The sequence below is a fragment of the Gallus gallus genome, chromosome 18 (genome assembly GCF_016699485.2).
Source record: "Gallus gallus isolate bGalGal1 chromosome 18, bGalGal1.mat.broiler.GRCg7b, whole genome shotgun sequence".
Classification (NCBI taxonomy): Eukaryota; Metazoa; Chordata; class Aves; order Galliformes; family Phasianidae; genus Gallus; species Gallus gallus.
This window is the reverse complement of record NC_052549.1, coordinates 11,168,860-11,194,234: the sequence shown is the minus strand read 5'-3', so window position 1 is coordinate 11,194,234 and position 25,375 is coordinate 11,168,860. Positions and strand designations below refer to the sequence as shown.

Here is a 25,375-nt window from a genome sequence, read left to right as displayed (position 1 = left end):
CAGCGAGACGCTCTCGTCTCTGACAAGGGCAGCCAATGGGGAACGGCTCCTTTATGCACCTGCTGGGTTGCCTCATGCCAGCAGCCTTGGCACAGGATGTGCCAACTGGTAAAACCACAAGCCGCTGTGACTAATGCGTGCCATGGCTTGAGCAAGTTCAAGGCTAATCTCGTGGTGTGAGCTTGTTCTGGGCTGCAGAGATGGGAGCACTTAGCTTTGGCTGACATCCACTCGTGATCCCATCTCCTTTGTTTCCAGGTAGTTCTGAAGGTTTTTCTCCAGTGTGCCATTACTTTGTGTCTTTAGCCATGGCACAGATACCCCAACTGCTCCAAGAGACAAAGCTCGTGGTCCAGCCGAAGCGTGGGGACTGCACCAATTTGAGGTGGCTGTTTGAGGGGATGGCTCTGGGCTGTAAATGCTGACTTCAGAACCAGACCCTCACGTGCAAACCCCATGGGCTCAGCCGTGCGCTGGGGATGCTCTGGGTCCAAGCAGTGCTGTCTCTGTTCCCTCTTGTGTCGCACGGCAAATGGATTTCTGTCTGGGGATTTGTGGTGGGCTGGTTGCTCCGGTTGTGTGGCTCAAAACGGGGCTTTGGCATTTCTGACTGAGCCCGGCGCGATGCGGGCAGAGGGGCTGTGTGTGTCCCGGGATGAGCCCCAGCAGCACTGCGGTTCCTGCAGCTGCCAAACGCGTGAGCTGGGAGGTGAGAGCTGGGAAAAGCTTCGAGAGCCCAACAGCGGGTGGAGTGGGTGGGGGAGCATGGGTTATCGTGCTTCGGGATGTGACGAAAGGGATGGAAAACAAGAGCAAAAGGGGCCCACTTCTTCTAGGTGAGAACGCCCAGCGTGTGCCGGAGCAGCCGCTGTGGCTCAGCTGTGCCGGTAAAGCGGTGCTGTTTGACGTCCGACCCGACGTGGGGCAGAGCCGGGATGCTGTCATCTGGTGTGGGGTTTTGTGACTCCCCGTGAGGATATGCCCCAAAGCGTCAGCAGCTCCATCCTGCCGGGAGGAGCAAGGAAGCGCTGCTCTGCCGCTCCCTGAGCACCATCGGGCTGCCCCGGCGCTGCTGGCTGCTTTCCTGACCCCGCATGGGGGCTGTGTAGGGATCAGGGATCTCCCCTGAGCTGGGCTCCCTGTTGAGCAAAGCCGAGGTCTTGCATGTGAGGCATTAGCATCTGGCTGTTCTTCAGTACTCGTCAGCCTGAGTTGAGTTGAACTGGGAAAGGGAAACCAGGAGTCTGTGTCCTGGGGTGAGGAAAATGGGGTGAAATCAGAGGTTCTTCCATTAATGAAGGGCCTGAAGGAAAAGAGCAGGGCTGGGTGTGACCCCGGTGGGGCTGTGCATCAGGGCTGCAAAGAGGAGCTGTACTTCAAAGCCTGGCGTGTCTTCTGGCTTTGGAGCTCAGTTAGGCTCAGAGGTGCGGGTCCCCGGGGGGCTGATGGTGTTAGGAAACCTTCCTTGGAAAGAGCAGCAATGCACAGAAGTGGGGGAGCGCCCTGGGGGTGGTGGGCTGGGCTGGGCGGAGTGGATGGCTTTGGAGGGCTCTTCCAACCCGAATGATTCTGTGATTCTCAGAATGGCAGGGGTTTAAATTAGACGTATTGAGCCAAGTTTAACCAAGAGATGCAATCGTTAAGTAAGCAGGAGTTGGGACTGAGTGGGAAAGGATGAGTTGAGCTGACTGGGTCAGTCTCAGGAGGTTCCAATCACTGTGTGGGAGCAGCTGCCTTTACTGGTAAGCTGAGGGCAACAGCTGAATGCTATCGGTGATGTTTGCCCCCCTGCTATCAACAAGCTGCTTATTATTGGCGTTATCTGTGCACTTAGCACTAACAGCATCCAGGCTGGGCCAAGCGGATCTGTAAACAGGAGCCAAGGAGGAAGGAGGTTGGTGCCCAGCGGCTGTGTTTGCCCAAGGGCTTTCCGAGGAATGCTGCGTGCCTTGTGGCTCCGGGCCAGCCCACGCCCTTCTCCTTTCTCTCTGCTGATAACAGTGACAGTGACGTCTCCTGCGGGGCTGGTGGGTGAGCACCCATTGGGGTCACCGTCAGAGCTGGGCAGGTGGAGCCCACGAGACTCTGTGCTGGTGATGCTCAGCTCTGCATTTTCCTCACTGTTGGTGGGGTTCCCCCCCTGGAATTCGGGTGCTCCTGGTGGGAGAGTCAGCATGGTACGACCCCCGCAGAGCGCTGTCCCAGCCCTGCCCTGGCCCCGCCGTGCTCCTGCTGCAGGGCTGAGCCGCACCGTGTGCTGCAGCCCCATCCTCACCCCCTGCCCTGGAACTTCTGGCCGCATCCGCTTCCAGCTCCGCGTGGACAGCAATGATTAACTTGGATTCCTCCCCTGTCTCTGACGCGCCTCAGAGCAAATCACCCCGATAAAAGACTTCTTTTTCCCCTAATAAAACAAAACTCGCCCTCAAATAACAGATGATTAAGAAGCAAGAGGAGGGGATGGAAGGCCGTGGCAGCACTGGGATGGTGACTCAGGTCGTTGCCCGTGACCTTCCCTGTGACCTTCCCTGCTCTTTTTGGAGTGGTGCTTTTTGACTTCCTGCTCTTTGCTGCCTGTCTCCATGCGGGCCCTGCGCTGACCCCGGGCTGCTGGGTTTGCGTTGGTGGGTTCAGTGTAAGAACCCCTTTGAAGCCCTTTGCTTTCCTGCAGCTCTCCATTTTTGCCACTTAAGCAGCCGCCTGCAGGAATGTCCTCCCCATTTGGTGCCTCAGTTTCCTCATCTCCAGGTGTGGAAGAAGGAGCCGACAGCAGTGCTTTCTGCGGGCATCTGTCCCAGGGACGCACGTATAAAGGACAGAGCAGCTCTGGATTGATGGCATCCCTGCTTTTCCAGGTACTGCATGGGGCTGCTTGACACAGCTGTGCCCAGGAGCTGCGGTGTGGGAGGCGGTGATGGAGCAGTTTGCAGCATTCTCAGGGTTTTGTTTATCCCAGTGGGACGCCCTGCGGTTGGGTGCTGTGGCTCCTGCTGCCCTGTCACCCGGCAGCGATGGGGTTGGTCTTTTGAGGTCCCATTTAACACAGGCTGTGGCTCTGTGATCGGGGGCTGCAGTGGATCTCCCCCCGCTCCCATTCAGCCCCAGCAGTTACTGGGCTGGGGAACCTGGGTGTGATGGAGGAAACCCATTGTGCCCCCAAGGAGCAGAGCTGTGCTTGTAGGTGGTATTTCCCCTGGGCAGTGTGGGGTAAAGCAGTGTAAGGGTGTACGTAAGAGTGACGTCTGTGCACCGTGAGTGTCTCATTCCTGCCGTAACCTGCGGCTCCTGCAGCCAAAATTGAGAGGGCTTTTGTTTTAGGAAAGGTAATGTTTCTGGACAGAGATTTTATCCCCACCAGGTCAATGCTGATACGAGAACCAATCCGTGGGGCTGGGAGGGGCAGTGGGGCGGCTCCCAGGCCCACAGAGGGGGGACCCTCCTGAGGAGCTGCACCCAGGCGGTCCCTGGGCAGGGAAGTTGGAAAACCACTCCACTCAATGCCAGGTATCACAATCTGCTTTTATTTGTTATTTTATTTGACAGATGCACACACACCTGTAAGAAAAGGCTCAATCTGCCATCTCTGGAGCACTCTGTATCTGAACAATAACCGTGGGTGTGTTGGGGTGCAGGCGAAGCACAGCTGTGCGCTTTGGGCACACACCTCTCCGGGCAGTGTGGGCAGCCCTCAGCTCTGCTTGGGCTCTGCGCAGTGCAGGGAGCCCATCCCTCCCACCTGCAGCCCTGGGTCATGGAACGGGGTCAGCCCTGAGGTCCCCCCCCCACCCAACCCGCTCTGTGATGCTGCGGCACTCAGAGAGCTGCAGGCGCCCAGAGGTGTGTGCTGGGGCTGCGTGTGTGGGCCCCGAGTCCTCCAGGGCTGGCAGTGCATTGCAGTCCTACGTTGAGGGCACAGGGAGTGGAGGGAGAAGCTGCAGCAATGGGATGATGTATGCACTGCGGGGCAGGGAGGGACCCTCCGGGAGGTGAGCATTACAGTGCAAATCAATAAATAATTACGTGTACAAAAAGGTTCAGCTATTTAAAAAAAAAAAAAAATCATCCATTAAAAAAAAAAAGAAAAACAAACCTCTTCCTCGGGCTCCCTCGCCCCTATGATCTTGGTGGCTCTTGAGCACTGATTCAGGAAAATCAGGGGGGAAAAGGGCCGGGGCAGCCCCGCGCTCAGCCCTCCCAGCAGCGCTGCAGCCGTCGGCATCGCACCCCGCTCTGCAGGGGAAGGGCGGTGCTGGGGGGGCTCAGCGTGGGCAGTGTGGATGGGCAATGCAGAGGGCAGACAAAGTGTTCCCGGAGCCTTTGGTGGCAGCGGAGGTTTGTTCACATCTCTGCAGGGCAGGAGGTGGTTTCTGACTGGCCGTACCGGAGATGCAGTGGTTTCCCTTCCTCTGCCATTCACCCCTGAGCCAACCCCTCTGTGAGGCAGTGACTGCCCGTGGGGCCGAGCGCTCCCGGGGGAGTAGAGCAGTGGCGTGGGGGGAACGGGCTGTAGGGAGGAAGGTGGTTCTCTGTGCATGAACTGAGGGTAAATTCCATCATCCTGCTCTGGTTCCTTTTTTTTTTTTTTTTTTAAGGTATACAAACTTCAAACACACTCATGTGCACATCACACACACGTAGCAAAAATAAAATCTGGAGCTATATTGGGATGATCTCCACTGACAGTTCAGAAATGCCCTGACGCTGCATGAGGATGCGATTCAGGCAGGGGTGGGGGGCCGTGGGGCCGGGCTCCCAGTGGGGGGGATGGAGGTGGGTGGGTTGAGGAGGTTCTCGTCTTCCTTGCGAGAGAGTTCATCAGGACATGATGCAGACCTCCAGCAAACTGGCCACTGCGTGCATTCGGTAGAAGATCCCAAAGGGCAGGCAAATGTCCACAATGGCCGGCCACATGGAATCACCATAGAAGTTCAGTTCTGTGTCGTTGTCAAAGTGGGGCCGGGCACCAAACGCTGGCATGATCCAGAGCTGCTCGAGAAATGGGAGAAGACGCTGCAGTGAGAAAGGCGTATGGCACAGCATGCACCTGCACCGACGGCTACCGGGAGGTGAGGAGAACCCCCTGGGCACGGGCAGGAGTGTGGGTTGGCATCGAGACCAGGTATGGTCTGTTGTACCCAAAGAACTGCAATCAGTGCCTCGGACTGAGTGCCGGAGCCCTCACGATGGGACGCGGTTGGGCACACTGTGCTCGCAGGCAGCGGCTCCTGGGTGGAGCAGGCATGAGTGGGGCTGAGCTGGCAGCAGCTCTGTGTGTGCAAAGCGCGCCGGGCTCAGCCGTGTGCATATCTGGTTGTGTGGGAGCCCTCAGTCTGCTCCTTGTCCGCTGATACTGGCTGGTCTGAGGACACGATGTGTGTGACCAGCTGGGCACCCGGAGGCCCTGCAAAGGTGCAGCGTGCAGCTCGGCACCTCTGAGGTGGCCAGGCTGGGGCTGCCGGGCTGCGTCGATCTACACAGAGGCATAGAACGGTTTGGGCTGGAAGGCTGTTGATGGCTGTTTAGTATCAGCCCCCAGACTGGATGCTTTCTTTGGGTCCACCCTACATCTCTGGGCAAATAAGAGAAGGATTTAAAGTGTTTCATTGCTTTTAGTCAGCTATTCTACATTTCTATTGATATTCAATGAAAGTACTGGGAATGACTCTTTTGTACCCACCAACATCATTGCTGATACTCTGTTGATAAGGGGCGGCCTCTGTCAGCACAGCCTAAAATACCTAAATATTTATAAAATACCTAAAATACCTGCTCTTTTAAGTGACTTCTAAGGCAATTACAGCTGCCTGCTCTCACAGGCACGAATAAGCCTGCTTCTTGCGTGGTGGGAGTACAGGAGGGACAGTTTTTGCATGGGCACATCCTTTCCTCCGTAGATATTCCTCTGTGCTCCGCCCCCCCCCAACCCGAGGAGCTCTTCTCTCTGCATGTACTCACTATGATGTTGCACAGCAGGAGGAACATGGAGATCTCCCTTAACAACTTCCTCCGCCAGTTTATCTTCTTGGGGGCCGTGAGGGACCGCACGAGGTCGGAAGGAATGGTGCCCTCGGTGCCGGTGCTCAGTGCCGACACGCTGCCGCTGTCGGGCACCCGGAGGGACACCGCGCTGACGTTGACAAAGGTGAGACCGTAGAGCTCCTTCTGGTGAGAGCTGCGCTTGTGGTCCTCCTTGGGGGGCTGCCGATGAAGGCCTTCAATGATGAAGATGTTCTGGAAAGTGTGCTGGGCAATCATGAGGAGGGCGTAGGTGAGGTTGAGCGCGCTGATGGCGTCCCTTGGCGTGCTGGCCACGATGGCGACGATGGAGTAGTAAGAAATGGCGTACTGCCCCAGGGCAGCACCCATCAGCAGCGCCACGTCCAGCGTCCGCGTGGGGTTCTTGTGCCGATCCATGTCTCTCTTGTCGAAGCGGTAGATGACAGAGCCCCCGATGCAGACAAGGGACATCAGGCCCAGACAAACAATGTTGAAGATGTAGTACATGGTGAGCGCTTGGCCCTTCTTGCTGGGCTCGGTGCTGGAATTCACTTGCACCTCATAAACGATAAGGACTCCCAGGCCGCTCACCAGGATGATGAGGCCCAGCACAATACCCACAAAGAAGGTTCTTCGGAAGAGCCTGAACTTCAGGCGCTGAATGTGGTGGGAGTGGTGGTCTATAAAGCGCCCCACGTTCTTCCACATGACGTAAACCATGGCGGAGGCGAACAGGCTGTACTCGATGTTGAAGGGGTACAGCCAGAAGTAGCCGTTCTTGAAGATCTGGCAGATTTGGCTGTTGCAATTGCACGCTTCTGTTGAGCCACTTCTCATTCCCACTGCAAGATGAAAGCACAGACGCAGCGCTGTTAGGGCGGGGAGCCAGCCTTGTTGGCAGCCCCAAAGACCCGAATTCTTGGGGTCAGAGAAAACAAAGCCAACAAAAGGATGTGACCGCTTTGGAAACGAGAACACATCGACTTCAGCTCTCTGGTAGTCGTGTTTTTCCTAAGAAGCCAGATGGGCAGCAGGTTACATCTTTCTTTCCCTCCCTCCTTCATTCCCATTCCATTTGTCCAAACCCTCCCACCTTCCCGACTCTTCCATCTACTCATTAGGAAATGAATGTTAACACTTGGCTGCTAATATAGCAGCTCCAGATGGGCCTTCTGAAAACGGGTAAAACCTGATCTTTGGATCAACCCCTGGACCAGCTGGCTTCACAGATGAGGGAATTACCTTTCAGGAGCCACCTGAACAGCTCCTCTGTTGTATTTTTCTTCAGCTTTGAATGTGCTTTGTGAACAGATTCATCTGTCACCGCTGACATCCACACTGCTAAGTTTGTGGTCAGAGTCAGCATCAAGCCACACCTGCAGAAAGGAGAGGATGATGAGATCGAGGCAACGGCTCTACGCCACACCTGTCCCATCCATGTAGTAGATGTGCACACAGTCAGAGGAGCTGCAGGAACTGCCCGAGGAGCTTTGTGGACACTTTAATGGTCAGGGCTGTAAAGCCAAACTTTTGCTATGCTGCTCTAACTCTCTTCCTACGTTGCATCCATCTTCATGAGAATTAGCAAAGCCCAAATCCTCCTGTTGGCTTTGAAGGAACTCAATACGGAATGGATGAATAGGTTTGAGTTGGTCTCTGGTGCTGCAAAAGTGGACAAGATCTTATTTCTTCTTTAACCTGAGGCTTACCTGCTGCAACTTTGTCTTTCCCAGGAAAGAAGTCAACTATGAAGGATTTTACTTAGTGTTAATTATTTATTTTACACTAATCTGTTTGAGCAATGCTCATATCCTTGAACTGGATCCCAGCTCTGCTCAATCCAACGGCCATAAGCCTCAACTGCATGAGCTGGGACCTGGGGCCAGCTGGGCGCTCAGCAGGTTGAATTTGGACTAGCATTAGGGCAGATGGGATTATTCCCTTGTTGCCTCTCAGCTGTGTGAGTGCAGGAGGTTTGCAGAGACCTCCTTCCTCTGCATCAAAGAGCAGCAGTGCTCACCTGGTAACGTTCAGGTGTACATGGACACAGTCTTTGGCAGAGATCCACAGGAAGTACGTCTGGCAAGGACAAGAGGAGAAATGAGACGTTAGTTGCAAGAAATCATCGTTCTGAAGCAGGGATCTTTCACTCTGTGGCTGTTAGCCCGTAGTCCTGGCCGTTTCCTATGTTGGCTATTCTTTCTTTGCTCCTCCTGCCCACTCCCACTGCCCCTGCTCTGCCCATGCCCAAACCCTATTCCCACCTCAGTTGTTGAACTCTTCCTTTGGGGTTGGAGCTTCTTCCCTGGGGCAGCTCAGCCATCTCACCTGCACAACCACGAATATTGCTTGCACGATGGGGTACATTATCTTGATTGCAGACAGGCAGCTGTAGAAGCTGGAGTAATATCCTATTTTGAACACATCCATGACAAGGCTGAAAATGGCAAATAGGATCAGGCCTCCTGTTGAAGAACCAGAACCAAACAGAAGATGTTTGCACACATAGGCTAATGCAGTTGGATGAAAGGAAGAAGAGGAGCTATTGCCATGGAGAAGCTTTATTTCTATCTCAGTTTTCCTTTCCCACCACCCAAGACATCTTAGCACCAATGGAATCATGTTAAGTGATTTTGGCTGGAAGAGATTTTGGAAAGCCATCCAAATCATCTCTCTGCTCTGACTGGAGATAACAGGTCTTGCAAGTCTGGGGAGGAACCCAGTATTATAAAGTACCAGGAGCCATCACGGATAAAGGGAGACTTGGCACCTGAGGGTCTGGGAGCAGACGATGCTACAGCCCAGCACAGGGGAAGGACGTTGTGTCCCAGCTGGTTGTTCCTTCATGTAATAATTAAAGCTCACATTAACTGCTCGTAGAATCATAGAATTCCAGCCAAAAGGTTGGACTTGACCTCTAAGGTCATCAAGTCCAGCCAGTGGCCCACCCCCACCACGCTGGCAAATCATGTCCCTCAGTGTCACATCACCACAGTTCTTGACATGCTATAGCCTGAATATGCCATCTTCCCAATGCCTCCAGCATGGATTTAGGAGGAGAAGGATGCATTTTGTAAGTGTGCACAGCTTGGAGATGAGCTATAGTATATCTACTATATACTATGGTATATACTATAAACTAGCTGTGCTCAAGGAAGTTTAAGAAGAGGACACGATTCTTGGGCCTGACCAAACTGCGTAAATGTGAAATTAACTCAGTGCTCTGCTAAATTAGAGTTGCCCTGCTAGGGAATACATTCAAAACATTTCAAAGGGTTTGAATGAGCATTAGGTCATCTCTGACATCTTGTATGTAATGCTGTGGTCTCACATCCAGCCCTCACCCCCAGGGTCCTACCTCTCAGCCAGACGGGTCCAGCGTGGGAGTCTTTGCAGAGGATGGCATCTGGGCACCGGGAGGTGCTGATGAGGTAGAAGATAATCCATATGATGACTATCAGCATCATGACAGTCAGCAGGAAAAAGACATCGTAATCATGCACGGCAATTCTCTCAAAAGCCCCACTGCTCACCAGCGTGCAAGCCAGCAGGGCTAAGTGCACGGCCAGCAGGATGGAGAACATGCGGCCGCCCTTCTTCCACACTTCCTTGGAGCCCGGAGCGGAGGGCTGGTGGGGCTGCGGGCTGAGGGACATCGTCTGGCTGGAAGCCAGGCTGGCTTTGTCGTCCTTGGATCCACAGCCCATGCTGGAGTTGGGCCGTCTGATCTCGCTGTCCTTCCGCACGGGCTCATCAGACATGGTTCGGCTGGGGGGGAGCGCTGCTGGGAGGAGAGACCGTGAGTGCGGGGTCACTTCATTGTGAACAGCCCAGGGCTGGACCAACGTGAGACGTGGTATGAGGAGGAGAGAATGTCAGAGGAATGCGCGAGTCTGAGACAGGAAGAGCAAGAGAGGGATGAGCTTATATTCAAACTGTTTCTTCCCGGTTCCTCTTGCTTAAGATGCTTTTGAATGGGCAGATAACAGGTCTGTTTAATAAAGCAATGCCTAATTTGCCATGCAGCGTATATACTGGTGTTTATTGATGTAAGATACTGGAAAGACACCAGGAGAGCACTCCCAAGATCAAATATCCTGGGGCAAACGTCCAATGTGGTTTGACTTCTACATGCCAACCACTAAACGTTCTGAGAAAAAACGTCACACTGGCTTAGGAGAAGGCCAAGGAAAGGTGAGAAAACCCCGGGAGCCTTCAGAACGTCACACTGTGGTTTGCAGCAGTTCCTGCAAGAGTGATGTGAGCCACCTCTGCCAGCCCTCTGTACCAGGCTCAGCACCTCAATTCCCTGTGAAAAGCCTGAAACAAAGCAAAGCAGCTACTCAAACTGAGCACTGCACCAACCTGCTTTGCTGCCTGGAGTCCAATCTCCGCTCTCGCCGGGCTGCTGGAGAGGTTTCCCCGTTGCTACAGCTCAATCAAGCCAAAGAATTTATACCCGCTGGGTTGTCTCCGTGATTTATACCATGTCTGGAGCTGGCAGCAGTGCTTCATGGACTTCTCAGGGAAACTCACATGATCCATTTTGGGCAATTGCTGGTTTTGGGGAAGTACAAAAGATGAGGAGATAAGAGTTATTTACCTGGGGAGGGCATGAGGTGAGAGCACTGCTGAGTGTGGCACGACCGCTCGGCCGCAGGGTCACAGCTGCCATAGGCAGAGCGAAGCCACCAAACCAGGCGAATTTCACTGCAGCATCTCTCATCCCTGCAGAGAAGGCGCTTTAGGTGACGAACCTTTTGCTGACGGAGCTGGGCTTGTTCTGGTTAACTAAGCATGGCAAACACTGTGCCTCACCCTGTGCCATTCCCCGCGGCGTGCTCCCAGCCTGCCCTGCACAGGAATGTTTTTAAGGCAAAAAAAGAAATCTGTGTTTGTATCGTTTCGTTGCCAAGGGCAGCTCGGTGTCGGCCCACGAGGAGGACGGTTTAGCACGAAAGCGGAGCAGCATCTGAGGACGGGAATCTTTGCTCCCTCCGCCGACGCGCTGCCTTTCAGGGTGGGATCGCCTTTCGCTGCTCGCTGGGCGCTTTTACTCTCCCATTTCAAGGAGAAACGAGCAGCTGGGATGGGAGCAGGCTGGGGCGGGCGGGAGCCTGGGGTGGGGCTGTGTGCGACTTCAGTGTCACACTGCAGCGGGGAGACGAGGAGACGCAGCGCAGGGCGAGCGTCGTTCCTCGAGAGGAAAACCTCCCCGGGCCGTTTCCTTTCCTGCCGCGGCGCACGCGGCGCTGCCGCTCCCCTGCTGCCACCCACCGGCTGCCGCCGCACCCCGCGGCTGCGCTGAGCGGGGCCGTTCTCAGCCCGCAGCCCTCCCCGGCGCCGGCCGGGGAGATTGAAGAGCACGGGGTCTACTGGAAAGCCCAGTAAAACACAGATGACTTTTCAGCTGCTTTTTAGTGATGGTGGTTTAGTGATGCTGGTTTTATCTGGGGACTCAATACTGAGCTGCTGCTTATGAGATGCACTGCCTCATGGCAAGAAAACCCCTGGCTGGCAGTCAGCGGTGGGTACTGTTGGAGCATTTGCAGCTGGGCTGCCCAGAAGAGGGCAGGGAGCAATAAGGGCTCACACGGCTCTCCGTACACACTGTGCTCACCTTGTCCAGAGCCTCCGCACAGCGTGTGGGCGCTGCAGACTGTGCATGGAATCACTGAATGGCCTGGGTTGAAAAGGACCACAATGCTCATCTCGTTCCAACCCCCTGCCAGGGGCAGGGCCACCAACCACCGGACCAGGCTGCCCAGAGCCACGTCCAGCCTGGCCTCGAATGCCTCCAGGTACAGTGCAGCATGCAGAGAGCTGCACTGACAGCAGGAGCAGAGGAAGGAGCGTTTCCTGCCTTGGGCAACACTCTCAGTCTCCCGTGGGAGCCACCACAGAGCACGGTAATAACAAGTGTAGCAAGTAATAGTGCAGGAATCATTAAATAACCTCAGTAATGAATTGCAGGCATTACTAGGCTGCTTTTCACCTGAAGGATCCCGGCAGCAAATACCTCTATGTGCGGTGCATCCATGACGGATGGTTGTGCAGTAGAGGACCTGTGGGTGGGACTCAGCGCCGTCACCCCGGGCTCAGTCACTGCACCCGGTGCTGCTCTGGGCCACCCTCCCTTTCTCACCCCTCTCCCAGCCCATCCCGTGCCACCCCTGGAGCCAGGCACAAGGCTGGCAGAGAACTCCACTGCCATAGGGCACCGCTGGGGCTCAGCACAGAGAGGAGCAGGAAATTCCTCCTCCCTGATGGCACGGCCCAGGGGTTGGGGTTCACTGGGTGATACAATGCGCTGCCACAGCCACGTGCCGTGGGCGACATCCGGGCTCATCTTGGCACCTCCTAACAGCAGAGGGTGCCCCGGGCCTGGGAATCCTGTCATCCTGTGAGAGCAGATTCCCTGGCACTGAGCAGCTCCCCGCAGAAATTTGGTGTCAGCATGAAAGGTGTTGGAGGACTCACGTTGCCCCTCCAACACGTCATGGCAGAGGTACTCAGACACAAGCAGGGATGGTTTTGGGGTCCCTCCATGTCCCCGCTGTAATGAGGCTGAGCCCCCACTGCTGCTTCATCAGCCCCCCCGACTGTGTTGAGGTCAGGTGCATATAGAGCAAGAGGCAGGATTCAGCCCATGATACCTTCTGCCTGCTCTGTTAGGAGACATTCAGACCTGGCAAGCTGTCTCAGGGTGACCCCACATCCACAGCACTTGGCTGAGCGTGGTGCAGCAGTGCTGCTTAATTGAAGCTTCTACTGCGCTGCGGAGGTGCCGGGGGATGTTTAGGACCCAGGGGAAGCCCTGGAGAGCGTGGCTGGGTTGGAAGGAGTCCCTGCCTCCCTGCCTGCGCTTCTCAGGTGTCCTGCTAAGGGCAGAGCTGCACGAGGTGACGGGGCCCTCCTGGCAGCTCCCCTTCCCCATGCCCGCTCCCTGAGCCCCCTGTGCACCCATGTGCTCTCCCGGGGACCGCTGCACACCATGAATGATCAATACCACCGAGCGGCCCGGGATGGCTACCTGGACCTGCTGAAGGAAGCCACCAAGAAGGACCTGAACTCTCCGGACGAAGATGGCATGACCCCCACCCTATGGGCCGCCTACCATGGCAACCTGGACGCCCTGCGCCTCATCGTCAGCAGAGGGTGAGTGCTGGAGGGTGCGGGGTTCCCTGCAGCAGAGTAGTGCGGACCACGGCTTTCCCCCTTCCCTGTGCAGTTGTCCTACAGAGTGATGGTTGCTGTCCATACCACCTTCACTCCTGTCCCTTACTTGTTATTTTTCTCTCACTGTTGTTCTCCTATGCCCACTCTGGGTTTTCCAGGCTTCTTTGACCCTTTAACCAACCCTTTGCTCTGTAGCTCCCAGGTAGGGCTGTGTCCCCCTGTGGGAGCCCTGAGTCAGGTCCTGTAAGGACAGGCAGAGCCGAAACATTGGCACATTGGGTCACTGACACAGAGCAAGTCCTTCTGAATGAGAGGACAGAGACAACGAGTACTCCTTCTGTCCCACAGAATGCTTGCATGGAGGAGGGATGTGTGCTGTGCCAGCTGGCAGCGGGTGATGCATGCCTGTCCTACACAAAGCAGGATCGGGATGCGCCCCACCAGCAGCCTGGTTTGCCCCTGGAGCTCAGGAAACCGAGCAGCAGATTACCTGGGGGCAGATTTAAGTCCACCCAAGCAGGGATGCTGGGGCTGGCAGGTCTGAGGGTTGCTGGTGTGGATGCACAGAGGGAGGGACCTGGTACCAGGAGGGCTTTGTGCGTTGGTGCAGGGGTGAAGCTGTGCGAGGTCTGTGCTACAGCGAGGTGTGCTGCACCTGATGCCTTCCTGTTCTCTCCTGTTCTCCCTCACCTTTCCTCCCTCACCTCCTCCAGGAGCACACGTCAGTACTCATTCCGCGTAGCTTTGCTGAACATCTCATCTAAAGGCATCTGTCAGCTCCTGGGATGGCACTTTCCCACCTGCGCCACAGCCCTGGGCTGTGTTTTCTCTCTCGTATGTGATCAGCTGCATCTCCGCTGTTCCTGTTCTGGGCTCAGTATCTTCTGATGCTTTGGTCCACTTCGGCCCAAGGGCTGTGTTTACAGGCAGAGCTCCATCACACGCTACAGCCCTTCCATTATAAAGCATTTTGTCTTCAAATTCAGAGCCAGAAAGGCTGTGTACATCCATTTTGAGAAGTCCTTTGGTGCCTCGCACAACAGGGGAAAGCTCAGGATAGAATATCCATTGGGGAGAGGGCAATGCTGTGCTCTGAGCATGGAACCCAGGAGGGGATTCCCTGGTCTGCTCTCGGCAGGGCACATACTGCTGCTGGAAAGGATTCTGAAGATGCTCTGACAGCCAGGAGCCTTGCTGGAGTGGGATGGGTCCGAAGGCTGCCCGGTGCTGACCCACATATTTGTGCCCTCCACCAAGCTCAAGGGTTACAGTTCTGCACGGGAGCCTCTTTTATAGAGTCACATTAAATTAAATCCTGCTGGATGTGTCTGAGCGCAGCTCAGCTGCTGTTTAATTAATGGCCTAATATACATTTGCTGCTGACCGGGAAAATGGCACGGCAGAGGGACGGTGCCCTTTAGGTGATGGATGGCAGGGCAAAGCGGGCGTCCTTCTCTGCGTGCCCAGCACCACACACACAGCAGCAAAACCTCTTCACCCCTCCATCCCGTGCCGAGGAATGGAAAAACTCCCAGCCAGGGGTGCTGGGGAGGGGAAATGGTGTAGAGCAAGGGGAGATTTGGGATCTTGGGGGCACCTGAGCATGTCCAATGCCCCAGACTGCTGCAAACCCAATGCTGGGCAGTGGAGAGATGCTGCAGTGGACTGTTTGCTCAGTGCCACTGCTGGAGGGGATGGGCAGAGGGGACAGCAGTGCTCATCCTTCTTGTTAGCGACACAAAAAGCCTTTTTGTTCCTCCTGGCTGGGCTCTGGCGGAGGAAAAAAACCCCAGTTAACTCAATGGATGGGAAAAGAGGCTGGCTGGCATTTAGTGCTGCAGATTTTCAGGGGCGGTCATTCTTCAGCACGGTCTGTTATGCACTGCTGTGGCAGTGATGGGCGTCAGTCCAGCTCCAGATCTCCAGGGGATGAGGGGCTCTGCGGGGAGCACCTCCTTGGCTGGGGGAGCCCACGGAGCTGTGGAGTACATCTTTCTGCTGTCCAGATCCACAGGCAGTTCTGTGCATTGTGGCCGGGGCAGTGGGGAGCTCAGGGGTGCAGCCTGGGGGTCAGCACAGGAGTGGGATGGAGTGCGATCGGTGCCGCAGACAGCCCTGAGCCAAACCTCACGTGGAGCTGCTGGGTTTGTGGAACCTGAACTCATTGGACAAAAGCTGAATCCCTGCCTCAGCAAAGCTTGCAGTGCAGCACCTCAGGCTCTGTGCTGGGTCCCAAGCTCATTTTTCTGCTCGTTTCTAAGCCTTGCTTACATCATCTCCCTGAAGCTGGTTGGTTTTTCCTCGAGCCGTGAATGATTTTCTGCTCTCCCTACAAAACACTGCCACGTGCTTTGCAGAACCCAGGGCTGCTCTGCATCCCAGTCAGAGGCCCCACTCCTTCCCACACCTGAGTGTGCCATGAGCCAGCCCCTTGCTATGGAGGAACTCTGCGCATGTGGGCAGGGGAGGACGTGTGTAAGTGCCAGCAGATCCCGGGCTAATTGGGGTCCCAGGGAGAAGTGGAAGGGGAAAACCAGCAGGAAGGGAGTGAGATGCGCGTCATGGGGAGAACGCGGTGACTCAGGAGATGCACACATCCACCCAGGGAGCTCAATTAACAGCGTTTTTAATAGTGATGATTATGGGAGTTGACTCAGCACTCAAAAACACTTTGAAGCTGAGAAGCGCTGAGCTTCACACCTGTTATTAAAATGTGTTCCCACTTAGTGGACCCTGCAGTCAGCATCTGCCGATGCGCAGTGCCTGGAGGTGAAGTTTTGGGCAGACGGGCACCCAGCGGGGGGGAGGGCTGGTTATTATCCATGCTACTTTACAAGTCAGCATTGCTCCTTCCTTGTTTTTAGTGCCTCTGGCAGACATTTATGGGACAAAGGGACCTAGGGATCCAATTCTGCATTATAAGTTTTGCTTCTAGCCAGTGGAAATGTTCAGAGAAAGCTGGGTTTGGTGACCTTTCCCCTTGTTTATTCTCGGAGGCAATGAAAGGATGAGCAAAGTAGACCTTCGGATGTGAATCCCCCAGGACCTTTCTGGCTTTGCTCTTTGCCACCCAAACTGGGTGGATGTGAGGGTTACATTACAGTGAAGCATCCATGCAGCTTGCCTTGGGCAGCAAGGCTGATCCATCTGAGCCCACTGCCAAGTGCCCATCCAAATCACAGATCCCCACACGCGTGCGGCCCCTCTCGTGCCCTTGGACCCCACCACCAGCCCCAGCAGTTCCAGTTTCGCTGGCTCTTTAATCCAGCTGCATCAATAATTCACTCCTCTCTTGCAAATCATCAAATATTTATCCTGCCCATGAATTTCCCAGCCTGGACATGTCACTACAGGGGTGGAGGGAGGGCTGGGGGGTTACTGCTCCTGGGAGCTCGGCATTGCTGCAGGACCTCTCCTGGTGCCTTGATGGTGCCTCAGCTCCGCAGCCTCCCCGTCCTCCTCCTCTCAGCCCCCTCATCTTTGCAGCCTTTCTCTGCTCCTATAGGAGATGTCAAAAGCTCTGAATACATAAATCCTGTAGGGTTTGTGGGGCTCAGTTCCCTTACACAGTTCTGAGCCTTTTGGCCAGCTGCTGCGTAACAGGAACCTTGTGGTAAAGGGACAGCACCGGGTTCCCATGGAGCCCATGGGGGGGGGGGGACGGAGGGGAACGGGGCAGGAGCTGCATGGAGCCACAGAAAGCTTTGCCTTATCCATGCTCATGAAGGAGAGTGCTCTGTTGACAGGTACTGCTGGCTGCATATCATTAGCACACACGCTCGAGTGAAAGCTGGTGCCAGCAGGGGTGTGAGCCATCTCTTGTTCCAGCAGATCACAGATACAGAAGAACGGCAGAAGGATGAAAGTCTCCCAGTCCTATGTCTGTGTCTGTCCCGTCAAGGGAGGCAGGAGGTGTGGGCAAGTTGTGCCCCAGCAGCAGAGTGGGGACAGGGCACGGTGTGAGAAGAGACATCAATGGCGTTAATCACGTGTTCAGCTCTTGAGGAGTGCAGAAACCTTATCTGCACTTTCTCTGAAACTGGATTCTTGGGGTGTGCTCATACCAACGTGCAATTGAAACCAGGCGTGGTACGGCAGCCCCCCCAGGACCCCAACCTGGAGGCAGTGCCGCAGCCCTGCCCTCATTCCCTCCTGAAGTCGTGCCCCCTCTGCTGCTCTGGGTTCCCCGGCACGGACAGCAGGGAGGTGCAAAGGTGCAGTGCGGTGTTCAGAGCCTGTGCTGAGGATGGGGTGGCCCTTTTGTGGTGGTGTTCCCATCGTGGTGGGATGCCATGGAGTCCCACTTAGGTTGTGGTGTATGGAGGGGCATTTGGGGATGTCTCTCTGTGGAATCTGAATGAGGATTTGGAGATGGTATCTGAATAATGCCTGGTGGTATGTTTGAGGTTGGAAACTCTGAGGCCTGAGCTGGAATCAGCCTTCCATCTCGGTTCTGGGCTAATCAGAACCTGGCCTGTCTTCCTCCAAAAACTGGTTTGATGGAGGAACACAAATCTCCTGAGAGCTAAATTGAAGTCATGGGAATTACTGTAGGTCTGTCTGTCAGACAATTCCATGGCATTGCACACCCCCATCAAAAGACTTAAAACAGGTGCTGCTCTGCCCTGTGTGCCTTCAACAGCGCGTTCTGTAGGACATCTCTCAGCAGAGCCTGCCAGTCGAGGCAGCGTGCTGACCACTTCTGTTCCTTCTGTGTAGGGGGGATCCGGACAAATGCGACATCTGGGGGAACACACCTCTTCACCTGGCGGCAGCCAACGGCCACCTGAACTGCCTTTCCTTCCTCATCTCTTTTGGGGCCAACATCTGGTGCCTGGACAACGACTACCACACCCCGCTGGACATGGCAGCCATGAAGGGGCACATGGAGTGCGTGCGCTACCTGGACTCCATCGCTGCGAAGCAGAGCAGCCTCAACCCCAAGCTGGTGAGCAAGCTGAAGGACAAGGCGTTCCGGGACGCCGAGCGGAGGATCAAGGACTGCGTGAAGCTGCAGAAGAAGCACCACGAAAGGATGGAGAAAAGGTACAGGAAGGAAATGTCGGATAATTCGGACACCATGAGCTTCTCCAGCTATTCGAGTAGCACCTTAAGCAAGAAGTTCCAGCACATGTCCATGGTGACCTCTCTGCCATACTCACAAGCCACCATCCACGGCACAGCCAAGGGAAAGACGAAAATACAGAGGAAGCTGGAGAGGAAGAAGCAGGTGGACGGGACGTTCAAAATCTATGAGGACGGGAGGAAAAGCGTGCGGTCTCTGTCCGGCCTGCAGCTGGGGAACGACGTCATGTTTGTGAAGCAGGGCACCTACGCCAGCCCCAAGGAGTGGACTCGGCGCAATATCCGAGACATGTTCCTCACCGACGAGGACACCGTCTCCCGTGCCATAAGCGACCCAGGCCTGCACATGGACTCGGCCCACTCGGAAGTCAGCACCGACTCCGGCCACGAGTCCTTGTTCAAACCGCCCCGGGTTGGGCACCATGGTGTTCCGGCGCAACTACGTCAGCAGCGGGCTCTTCGGGATCGGCCGCGAGGACGCCGGCGTGTTGGGGGAGGGCAACGCGGACGGGGCAGGGCTCAAACTGCGCGGCCGCCTGCAGCGCTCGCCAAGTCTCAACGACAGCATTGGCAGTGCCAACAGCCTGCAGGAGAGGAACGCGGAGGAGCTGCCCTGGGACGAGGTGGAGCTGGGCCTCGACGACGACGATGAACCAGACAGCAGCCCCCTGGAGACCTTCCTGGCTTCCCTGCACATGTTTGAGTTCATCTCCATCCTGAAGAAGGAAAAGATCGACTTGGAGGCCCTCATGCTGTGCTCAGACAATGACCTGAAGAGCATCAACATCCCATTGGGCCCCAGGAAAAAGATTGTGGATGCCATCCAGAGGAGACGGCAGACTCTGGAGAGGCCAGATGTTATTGTAGACACTGAACTGTAAGTAGGAGATGGGGCCACTGAGCGATTAAACCTTTCAGCGGGTGGAGATTTGGATAATGTAAGGTCTGCTTTCCAACTCACTTGGAAAAGTAGGAGTCCAGGTAACCTCCGTGCTTCTGTGTGTGAGCAAATTCCTGCTTGTGTGGAAATGATGAGAGCTCAGAGAGGTGGCCATAGCGTTAGTTCATTGCTCAACAGCCCTTGTGGCTGGGCAGGATGTGAAGTCCTTGCTTTGTTTCATAACCTCCATGAATGCAGACTGCTCTGTGGTCTGATTCTTCTGAGTCCCCTAGCGAGGATTTCCAACCACACTCACGCTTGCTTTGACTCTTCACCTTCTGGAAGAGGTAATGATGGTTCCCAGTGGGAGCAGGCTGAGCACGCTGCCCAGTGCCATTGCCATCCTTCCCAGGAGCTTCAGATCTTCAGAGATCTTTGGAGATTGCGTTATCTGGGTTGGAGCTGTTAATTTACGGCCTTTCCAGGGCTTGTTTGGCTTGGTTTGAAGGCCTGCATGCTTGCCATTGAGGTGAACTGAACTTATTAGCATGGGTGTCCCCGCTGTCACATCTGCTGACACCCCAACCACTGAGCTCCTTTAGCTTCCCATCCTTCACAAACCTGTGTGTTTCTTGCTCGTCTTTCCAGCTTCCAGCACAGCTCAGTCTTGGACCTCCAGGGTGCTGACAGGCTTTTCTCTTTCCTTTTGCAGATAGCAGCAGCAGCATTTCACTATTTTTTTTTTTTTTTTAATGAAACAAACCCAGTTCTAAGTTGCCAGAAATCACAAGCCAGAGACTCTCTTCCTGGGGCAGCTGAAAGCTGCAGCCGTCCCCGTCCATCCCTGAGCCCTGCCCTCCTGTTCCCCGTTCTGCTCCGTCCGTGAGATGCTCCCAGCGGTACCCGATGGAGGATGGCTGCTGGGATGGGACCGGGCAGCTGCCACCCCCACTCACCAGAGGAATGCATGTGGGCCTGAGACCACACGAAGCCATGAAAGGAAGGAGCAGTATGATGGTATTTTCAAAGGGACCCAAAATAAACAATCACATCTGTTCTTTCTTGAGCAAGTGGTTGATTTGGGGCACTGGGTAGAGGAGCGGGGAGCTGTGGGACTGTGGGGCTGTGGAGCCGTGGGGCTGTGGAGCTGTGTCTCCTGGTCCTCGGTTGCTTCTGTCCGTTGTTTGATGCTGTGGTTTGGAAGGGAGTTTTGGTTACCCTGTTTTGGGGCTGTTCAGCTTGAGACTTGCCAGCCCTGCTTTCTGCCAGTGGGGCTCAGCGTGTCCGTGAGACTGACCAGTGCTGTGGGAATCATCATCATCTGAAACAAAGACGCTGTTCTGTTGGGTTGTTGCCTGTTGCTGACACTGCCTTACAACGCGCTGGTTGGATGGCTGTCCCACGCGGGCAGTGTGTCTGTCCTGTCCTTGCAGGAGCAGCTGAGCCTGGAATTTCACCCAGAACTTCCCAGGACTGGAGGCAGCACCGGTGGGCACCACAGCTGGGTGCAGCACGGCCCGGTCCGAGCCCCCCAATGCATCGGCGCTCAGCTCCCGGTGTCACAGCTCCCTCTGCTGGGTCCGGCCCGGGAAGCGCGGTGGGCCGCGCCGCGGGGACGCGGAGCGGCTGCTGTTGTGAGGCTGTGGGAACACAGCGATCCGCTCTCCCGACGTGGCTCTCCTCCGGGGAGCTGCTGCGAAGGCTGAGCTGAAGAGCGATGTGCCGCCGAGCGCCGCGGGACAGACAGGTGCCGGGAAGCCCCCCGAGACCAACGCGGTCACCTCCACAGCTGCGGGGACGGACCAAAGCCGGGTGGTGACGCGGACGCTCTCTGAGCTCTGCTGTGGTGTTCGGCCGTGGCTCCTCAGTCTCCCACCGTGTCACTTCCCGCAGCACTGCAGGGCAGGATGCTCCATGTCCCCATCCCGGGCGGCATCGCCCGGTCCCGCGGCAGGCGGCTCACCCTGGGTTGCTGCGTCCCTCAGGGTTGGGGATGGAGCTGAGCTTTGCTCATCCCTGGGATGCGGGGATGTGGCTGTCCCCCGTCCCCTGGCACAGCCAGGCCCTGGCAGGTAAATCTCACCGCTACTAATTGCATCTCCTCTGCAACCAACATCAACAAGCTCCTTTTGGAGTGGGTGCTTGTGAAAGCAGGGTGGAGGCCAGGGCTGGCACACCCTGGAGAACACCCTTCCATACCGTCCCAAACAGAAACCCAGGCAGCAGGCGGGTTGTCCTGGCCCCATGCTGTCTGCTAGCAAACACCAGCCACCACATCTGGGGTGACCAGACCCAGCAGGGAACCACAAATCCACATCCCTTTATGCCCTAAGCCCTAAACACCTTCCCTCCTTGTGCTGCTCTCCATGCTAAATCAGCAAAAACAAGCTCCTGTGTTTAGGCATGTGTTTCCCTACTCCAATGGTGCAGAAGATGTAGCATCCCTAACTCCTGGGTACCACAAAGGAAGCCAGGAGTGGCTGGGGGACACCAAGTGGGTCCCACAGCTGGAGGTGACTCCTGGAGGCCAGGCAGCAGCAGCACTCAGTCCCCGGCCCTGTGCTGTGCTCCACGCTGGGAGCTGGCGACTGACGGCAGTGCCAGGCGGAGGGCAGCGCTGGGGTCAGCGACCTGCCAGGACAGCATGCACCATTGCACACCATTTGCTTAGCAATTTCCTGTCCATCCTGCTGCGAATTCACTTCCTGGCCGGACAGCTGAGTAACATGGTGTGCAGACGGGAGGGGATGGCCGGGATGGAGGCAGCACTGTGGGGGGTCAACACAGAGCACCCTCTGCGTGTGGCTTTGTTCCCATCAGAGCACAGGGCTGTATGTGGCCCCAAATGCCACCCCTCTTGCTGGGGCTGGGTTTGGCCCTGCAGGTGCTGGGGTCGCACCTGTGAGCATGAGCACAGTAAATTGTTTTCTAGGTCTGCTTCACACAATTTGTAAATTTGTAAAACATGGGTTCTCCCTCTGAGTGAGCTCCCCAGTAGTGCTGTTCCCAGCTTGCTCTGGAGGAGTGCTGGGGAACATCATGGAGCATCCTGGGGAAGTGGGGGTGCAGCATTGGTGCAGAGCAACGTCTGCATCCCAGCACCTCTACTCATGGCCAGGGCAGGGCTGAGAGCACTGGTTGTGTGTGGGTGCAGCTTGAACTTGATTCCTTGCAGAGGACAGCATGAGAACCTGGATGTAAGCAAGTGCCTGATCTGAGATTTTCAGCTTTGCTGTGGTTTGCTCTGCAGCTGTGGGGTTGTGGCTGTGATCTCTTTTCTCAGTCCCCATGGTGGTGGTACACAGCTGTTTCTGCAGAAGTGTACGAGGCTGGGGGGGAGGGGGGGGGGGGGGCGCAGAGAATTCTTTAACCTTTTAAGGTGTACTTCAGCAGCAACCAGAAACAATTTTCCCCAGTGCAGCACGCCAAGCTCCAACTTGCATGCATTGCCTGGTGCCAGCAGGAAGAGCAGATCACCTCCCAGCTCTCCCTGTCCCCCATTGCAGTCCCTGGGCTGAGCTGCAGTGCAGGGACCCCTGCCCTGCTCAGGGACCTGTGCCCTAGAGGAGGTATGAGGACAAGTCGGGCTGGGTTCGGTGCCCCTTGGCTTCCATCCCACTGTCTCACTGGAGCTTGCCTGGCCTGGCCGCATTGCAGCCAAACCCGCTGTGTCTGTGGGGTGCTGCCCCAGCTGGCTCAGGCTGCATTTTGGGAATGCTGCCTCTGTGTGTCCCCATCCCTGTGCACACGGGCAGCAGGTGCAGGAGGGAAATGCAGAGGAGAGTGGGAGCACTTCAGAGAGGTGGCAAAAACCCTGAGTGGGGCAGAGGAAGGATCCTGGCTCCTGTCCTAGGCACTGTATTCAGCCTTTCCCAGATGACCCCCATCCTTGCCCCACTCGCAGTCCCCAACATTGGCACCAGGTGCTCAGGCTGCCCCACAGCCTTACTGCAGCCCAGCCTCATGGCATGGAGATTGGTCCTCCAGAATCCACCTCCCCGCACTGGGGGTCTCCAAGCATAAAGAATGTTCACAAAGACACCCAGATAGGGACACACATGAGGCGACCGCTCACTGTCTGAGCCGCTACGTCCAACCCCATCCCAGCTCAATAACAGAGCTAACGAGAGCCTCTGTCAACAAGTCCACAGCTCCCAACCTGCTCAGGGAAGGGCGAATGAAAGCACCGTGCTCGAGGGACAGAGGAGGAGAAACCTGTTTCACTGACCTTGCTCCATCCGTGGCGTCCTGGCACTGCTGCGGCCGTGTCGAGGTGTGGGGCTGCAGGCGCGGGCAGCTCCAATGCCCTTAGGGGTGGCACTGGGGGCAGCGGGGCTGCATGGCCAGCGGTCAGGGATTTGAGGATGTGGGGACACGAGGCGAGAGGGCGAGACCCCAATGGACCGATGCTGTGCCTCGGCTGTGCCTTCGCCTGCCTGGGAGCCTCGCTCCACCCCTCAGCTGCTAATAAAGCCTCCGCAGCGCCGGTCCCTCCTTTGGCACTGACTCACCGGCTGACCCAGCCCAATCCCTTACCTGCCCTGCACCTCCATTTTCTGACCTACAAACCAGGGCTGATCCCCACCACTCTTACATAAGGGAGTCGGGCGCAAACCATGCAGTGCTTTGCATCCCGTGAGAGATGATCAGAAGGCCCAGGGGACAGCAGTGGGTGTCCAGCAGCAATGCCCTGAGCTCGGCCACGCTTGCTAACACATGCATGGACCCTGAGCGTGTGCTCCATGCATCCTGTGCAGCCCCGAGCCTGCTGAGAGCTGGCTGCCCACTGTACCTCCAGGCAAAGATCTCTATGGGGGTTTTCCATATAATTCATGGCTGGGAAGGGGAAGTGAGGGGATGTGTGCTGTTCTTGGCGCTGCATCCTACCCAATGCAGAACGCCTTTGCCCTGCTGCCCCAGCACCCCATAACCCATCTGTGTGGGTCTGGAAAGCATCCAGGGGCCCAGGGTTTCCATGCTTGAGGAAGATGCCAGCTCATTATCCCCATACCAAAGTTTCTTAAATTAAGAACAGAAAAGAAATTAAATACTGAATTAAGACATCCTTTCTTTTTCTTTTGTGCTTTCAGAAGACACCAGGGCTGGCTGCTGTGTGTGTGCCCTGAGGGGGAGGACACCTTTCTCCTGTCCCAGTGGGGACTGGGTGTCCCATGTACACCCCATGGACCTGGAGGATCCTTAGGCTGTGGGACTGAGAGTGCTAGGCCCTGGAAGCTGCTGTGGTGCCGGCAGAGGCAGGAGGCAGGAGGCAGGAGCTGGCCGGGTGCCTTTTGATGTAAGAGGTTACACAGTGCAGGCAGGATACTGGCAGCAGTGCTGGTGTTTGTGACCACAGCTCTGCTCCTGCTCTGGGGCAGAGCCTGCAAGGGCTGAGCAGCCCATGGGGCTCAGTCACACCCGAAGCAATCTCCAGAGGGATGGATGGGGAGAGCAAAGAGTGGCTTTGGTGGGAGGTGTGGTGGTGTTCATGTCCCCAAGAGCCACTCCTGGGGGGGGGAAGATGTGGGAGACTGCAGCGTCCTGCCTGGGGGCTGGAGGCTCTGCTCTGAGCAAGGGGATGAGTGATGGCACAGAAGTGTGAGCACAACGCTGGGATGTGGCCTTGAGCCCCTCTCACAGCTCCAGGAAGGCATCCACTCCTTGGCCAGCGGTCATCGCCTCATGGCATGCAGGCGATAGATCAGCCCCAAGTATTCGAGGCAGCCTGCCCAGGGCATTACTCACCCAGCCCACGGCTTCACTTGGCTCCCTGGGCAGGAGCACGATGGGCTCAGTCTGCCTTGTCCTGGCCAGGACCAGTGCCATGACTGGGGATGTGTCCCCAACGCGGACTGGTTTCGCCTGTGTGTGACGTGGGTGCTGTGGGCGCCTCCTGGGAGCCTTTGGGCTGCTGGGGAGTGAGTGGGTCCTGGGTCTGAGGGCTGAATGAAACCATTTTAACACCGTTCTTCCCCTGAATTATTGGGAATGGAACAACACGGAATGAGGAGGGGGCACCGACAGTCTGGTCTGGCAGAAACAGAGGTTGTGGAGATGGTGTTTGACATAATGTGCAGCATTCATCCTTCTGGCTTTATGGAAGCAGTTTTCTCATGATTTGAGCTGATGGACAGATCCTGGGTGACACACTTGGCTTCCCCAGGGTGATCCACGGCTCAGGAAAGCCACGGCTCCCCGAGCAGCCTGAGGCCAAGGGAACTTCCCATCACCTCC

The 25,375-nt window shown here is 56.1% G+C and overlaps 2 protein-coding genes across 4 annotated transcripts; one reads left to right on the top strand and one right to left on the bottom strand.

Moving 5' to 3' along the window:
• Positions 1-2,434: 2,434 nt before the first annotated feature.
• On the top strand, positions 2,435-22,440 carry USH1G (USH1 protein network component sans). Its single transcript, XM_426242.7, is given in 5 exon segments — positions 2,435-2,855; positions 3,359-3,504; positions 9,348-13,155; positions 17,896-18,661; positions 18,663-22,440. Coding segments are annotated over 3 exon segments (1,410 nt in total). The 5' UTR covers positions 2,435-2,855; positions 3,359-3,504; positions 9,348-12,991; the 3' UTR covers positions 19,143-22,440.
• OTOP2 (otopetrin 2) lies at positions 3,499-10,424 on the bottom strand. 3 transcript variants are annotated; one of them, XM_015295462.4, is made up of 7 exons: positions 10,363-10,424; positions 9,356-9,890; positions 8,326-8,462; positions 8,018-8,076; positions 7,240-7,373; positions 5,956-6,839; positions 3,499-4,986 (listed from the first exon to the last, which is right to left on the bottom strand). In XM_015295462.4, exons 2-7 carry the CDS (start codon positions 9,756-9,758, stop codon positions 4,816-4,818), a joined length of 1,788 nt encoding a protein of 595 aa, XP_015150948.2. In that variant the 5' UTR covers positions 9,759-9,890; positions 10,363-10,424; the 3' UTR covers positions 3,499-4,815. The 3 variants fall into 3 exon arrangements, with proteins under 3 accessions (XP_015150948.2, XP_004946417.2, XP_003642416.2); XM_004946360.5 differs by having other exon boundaries at positions 9,356-9,781; XM_003642368.6 differs by having other exon boundaries at positions 9,356-9,778.
• Positions 22,441-25,375: the final 2,935 nt, after the last annotated feature.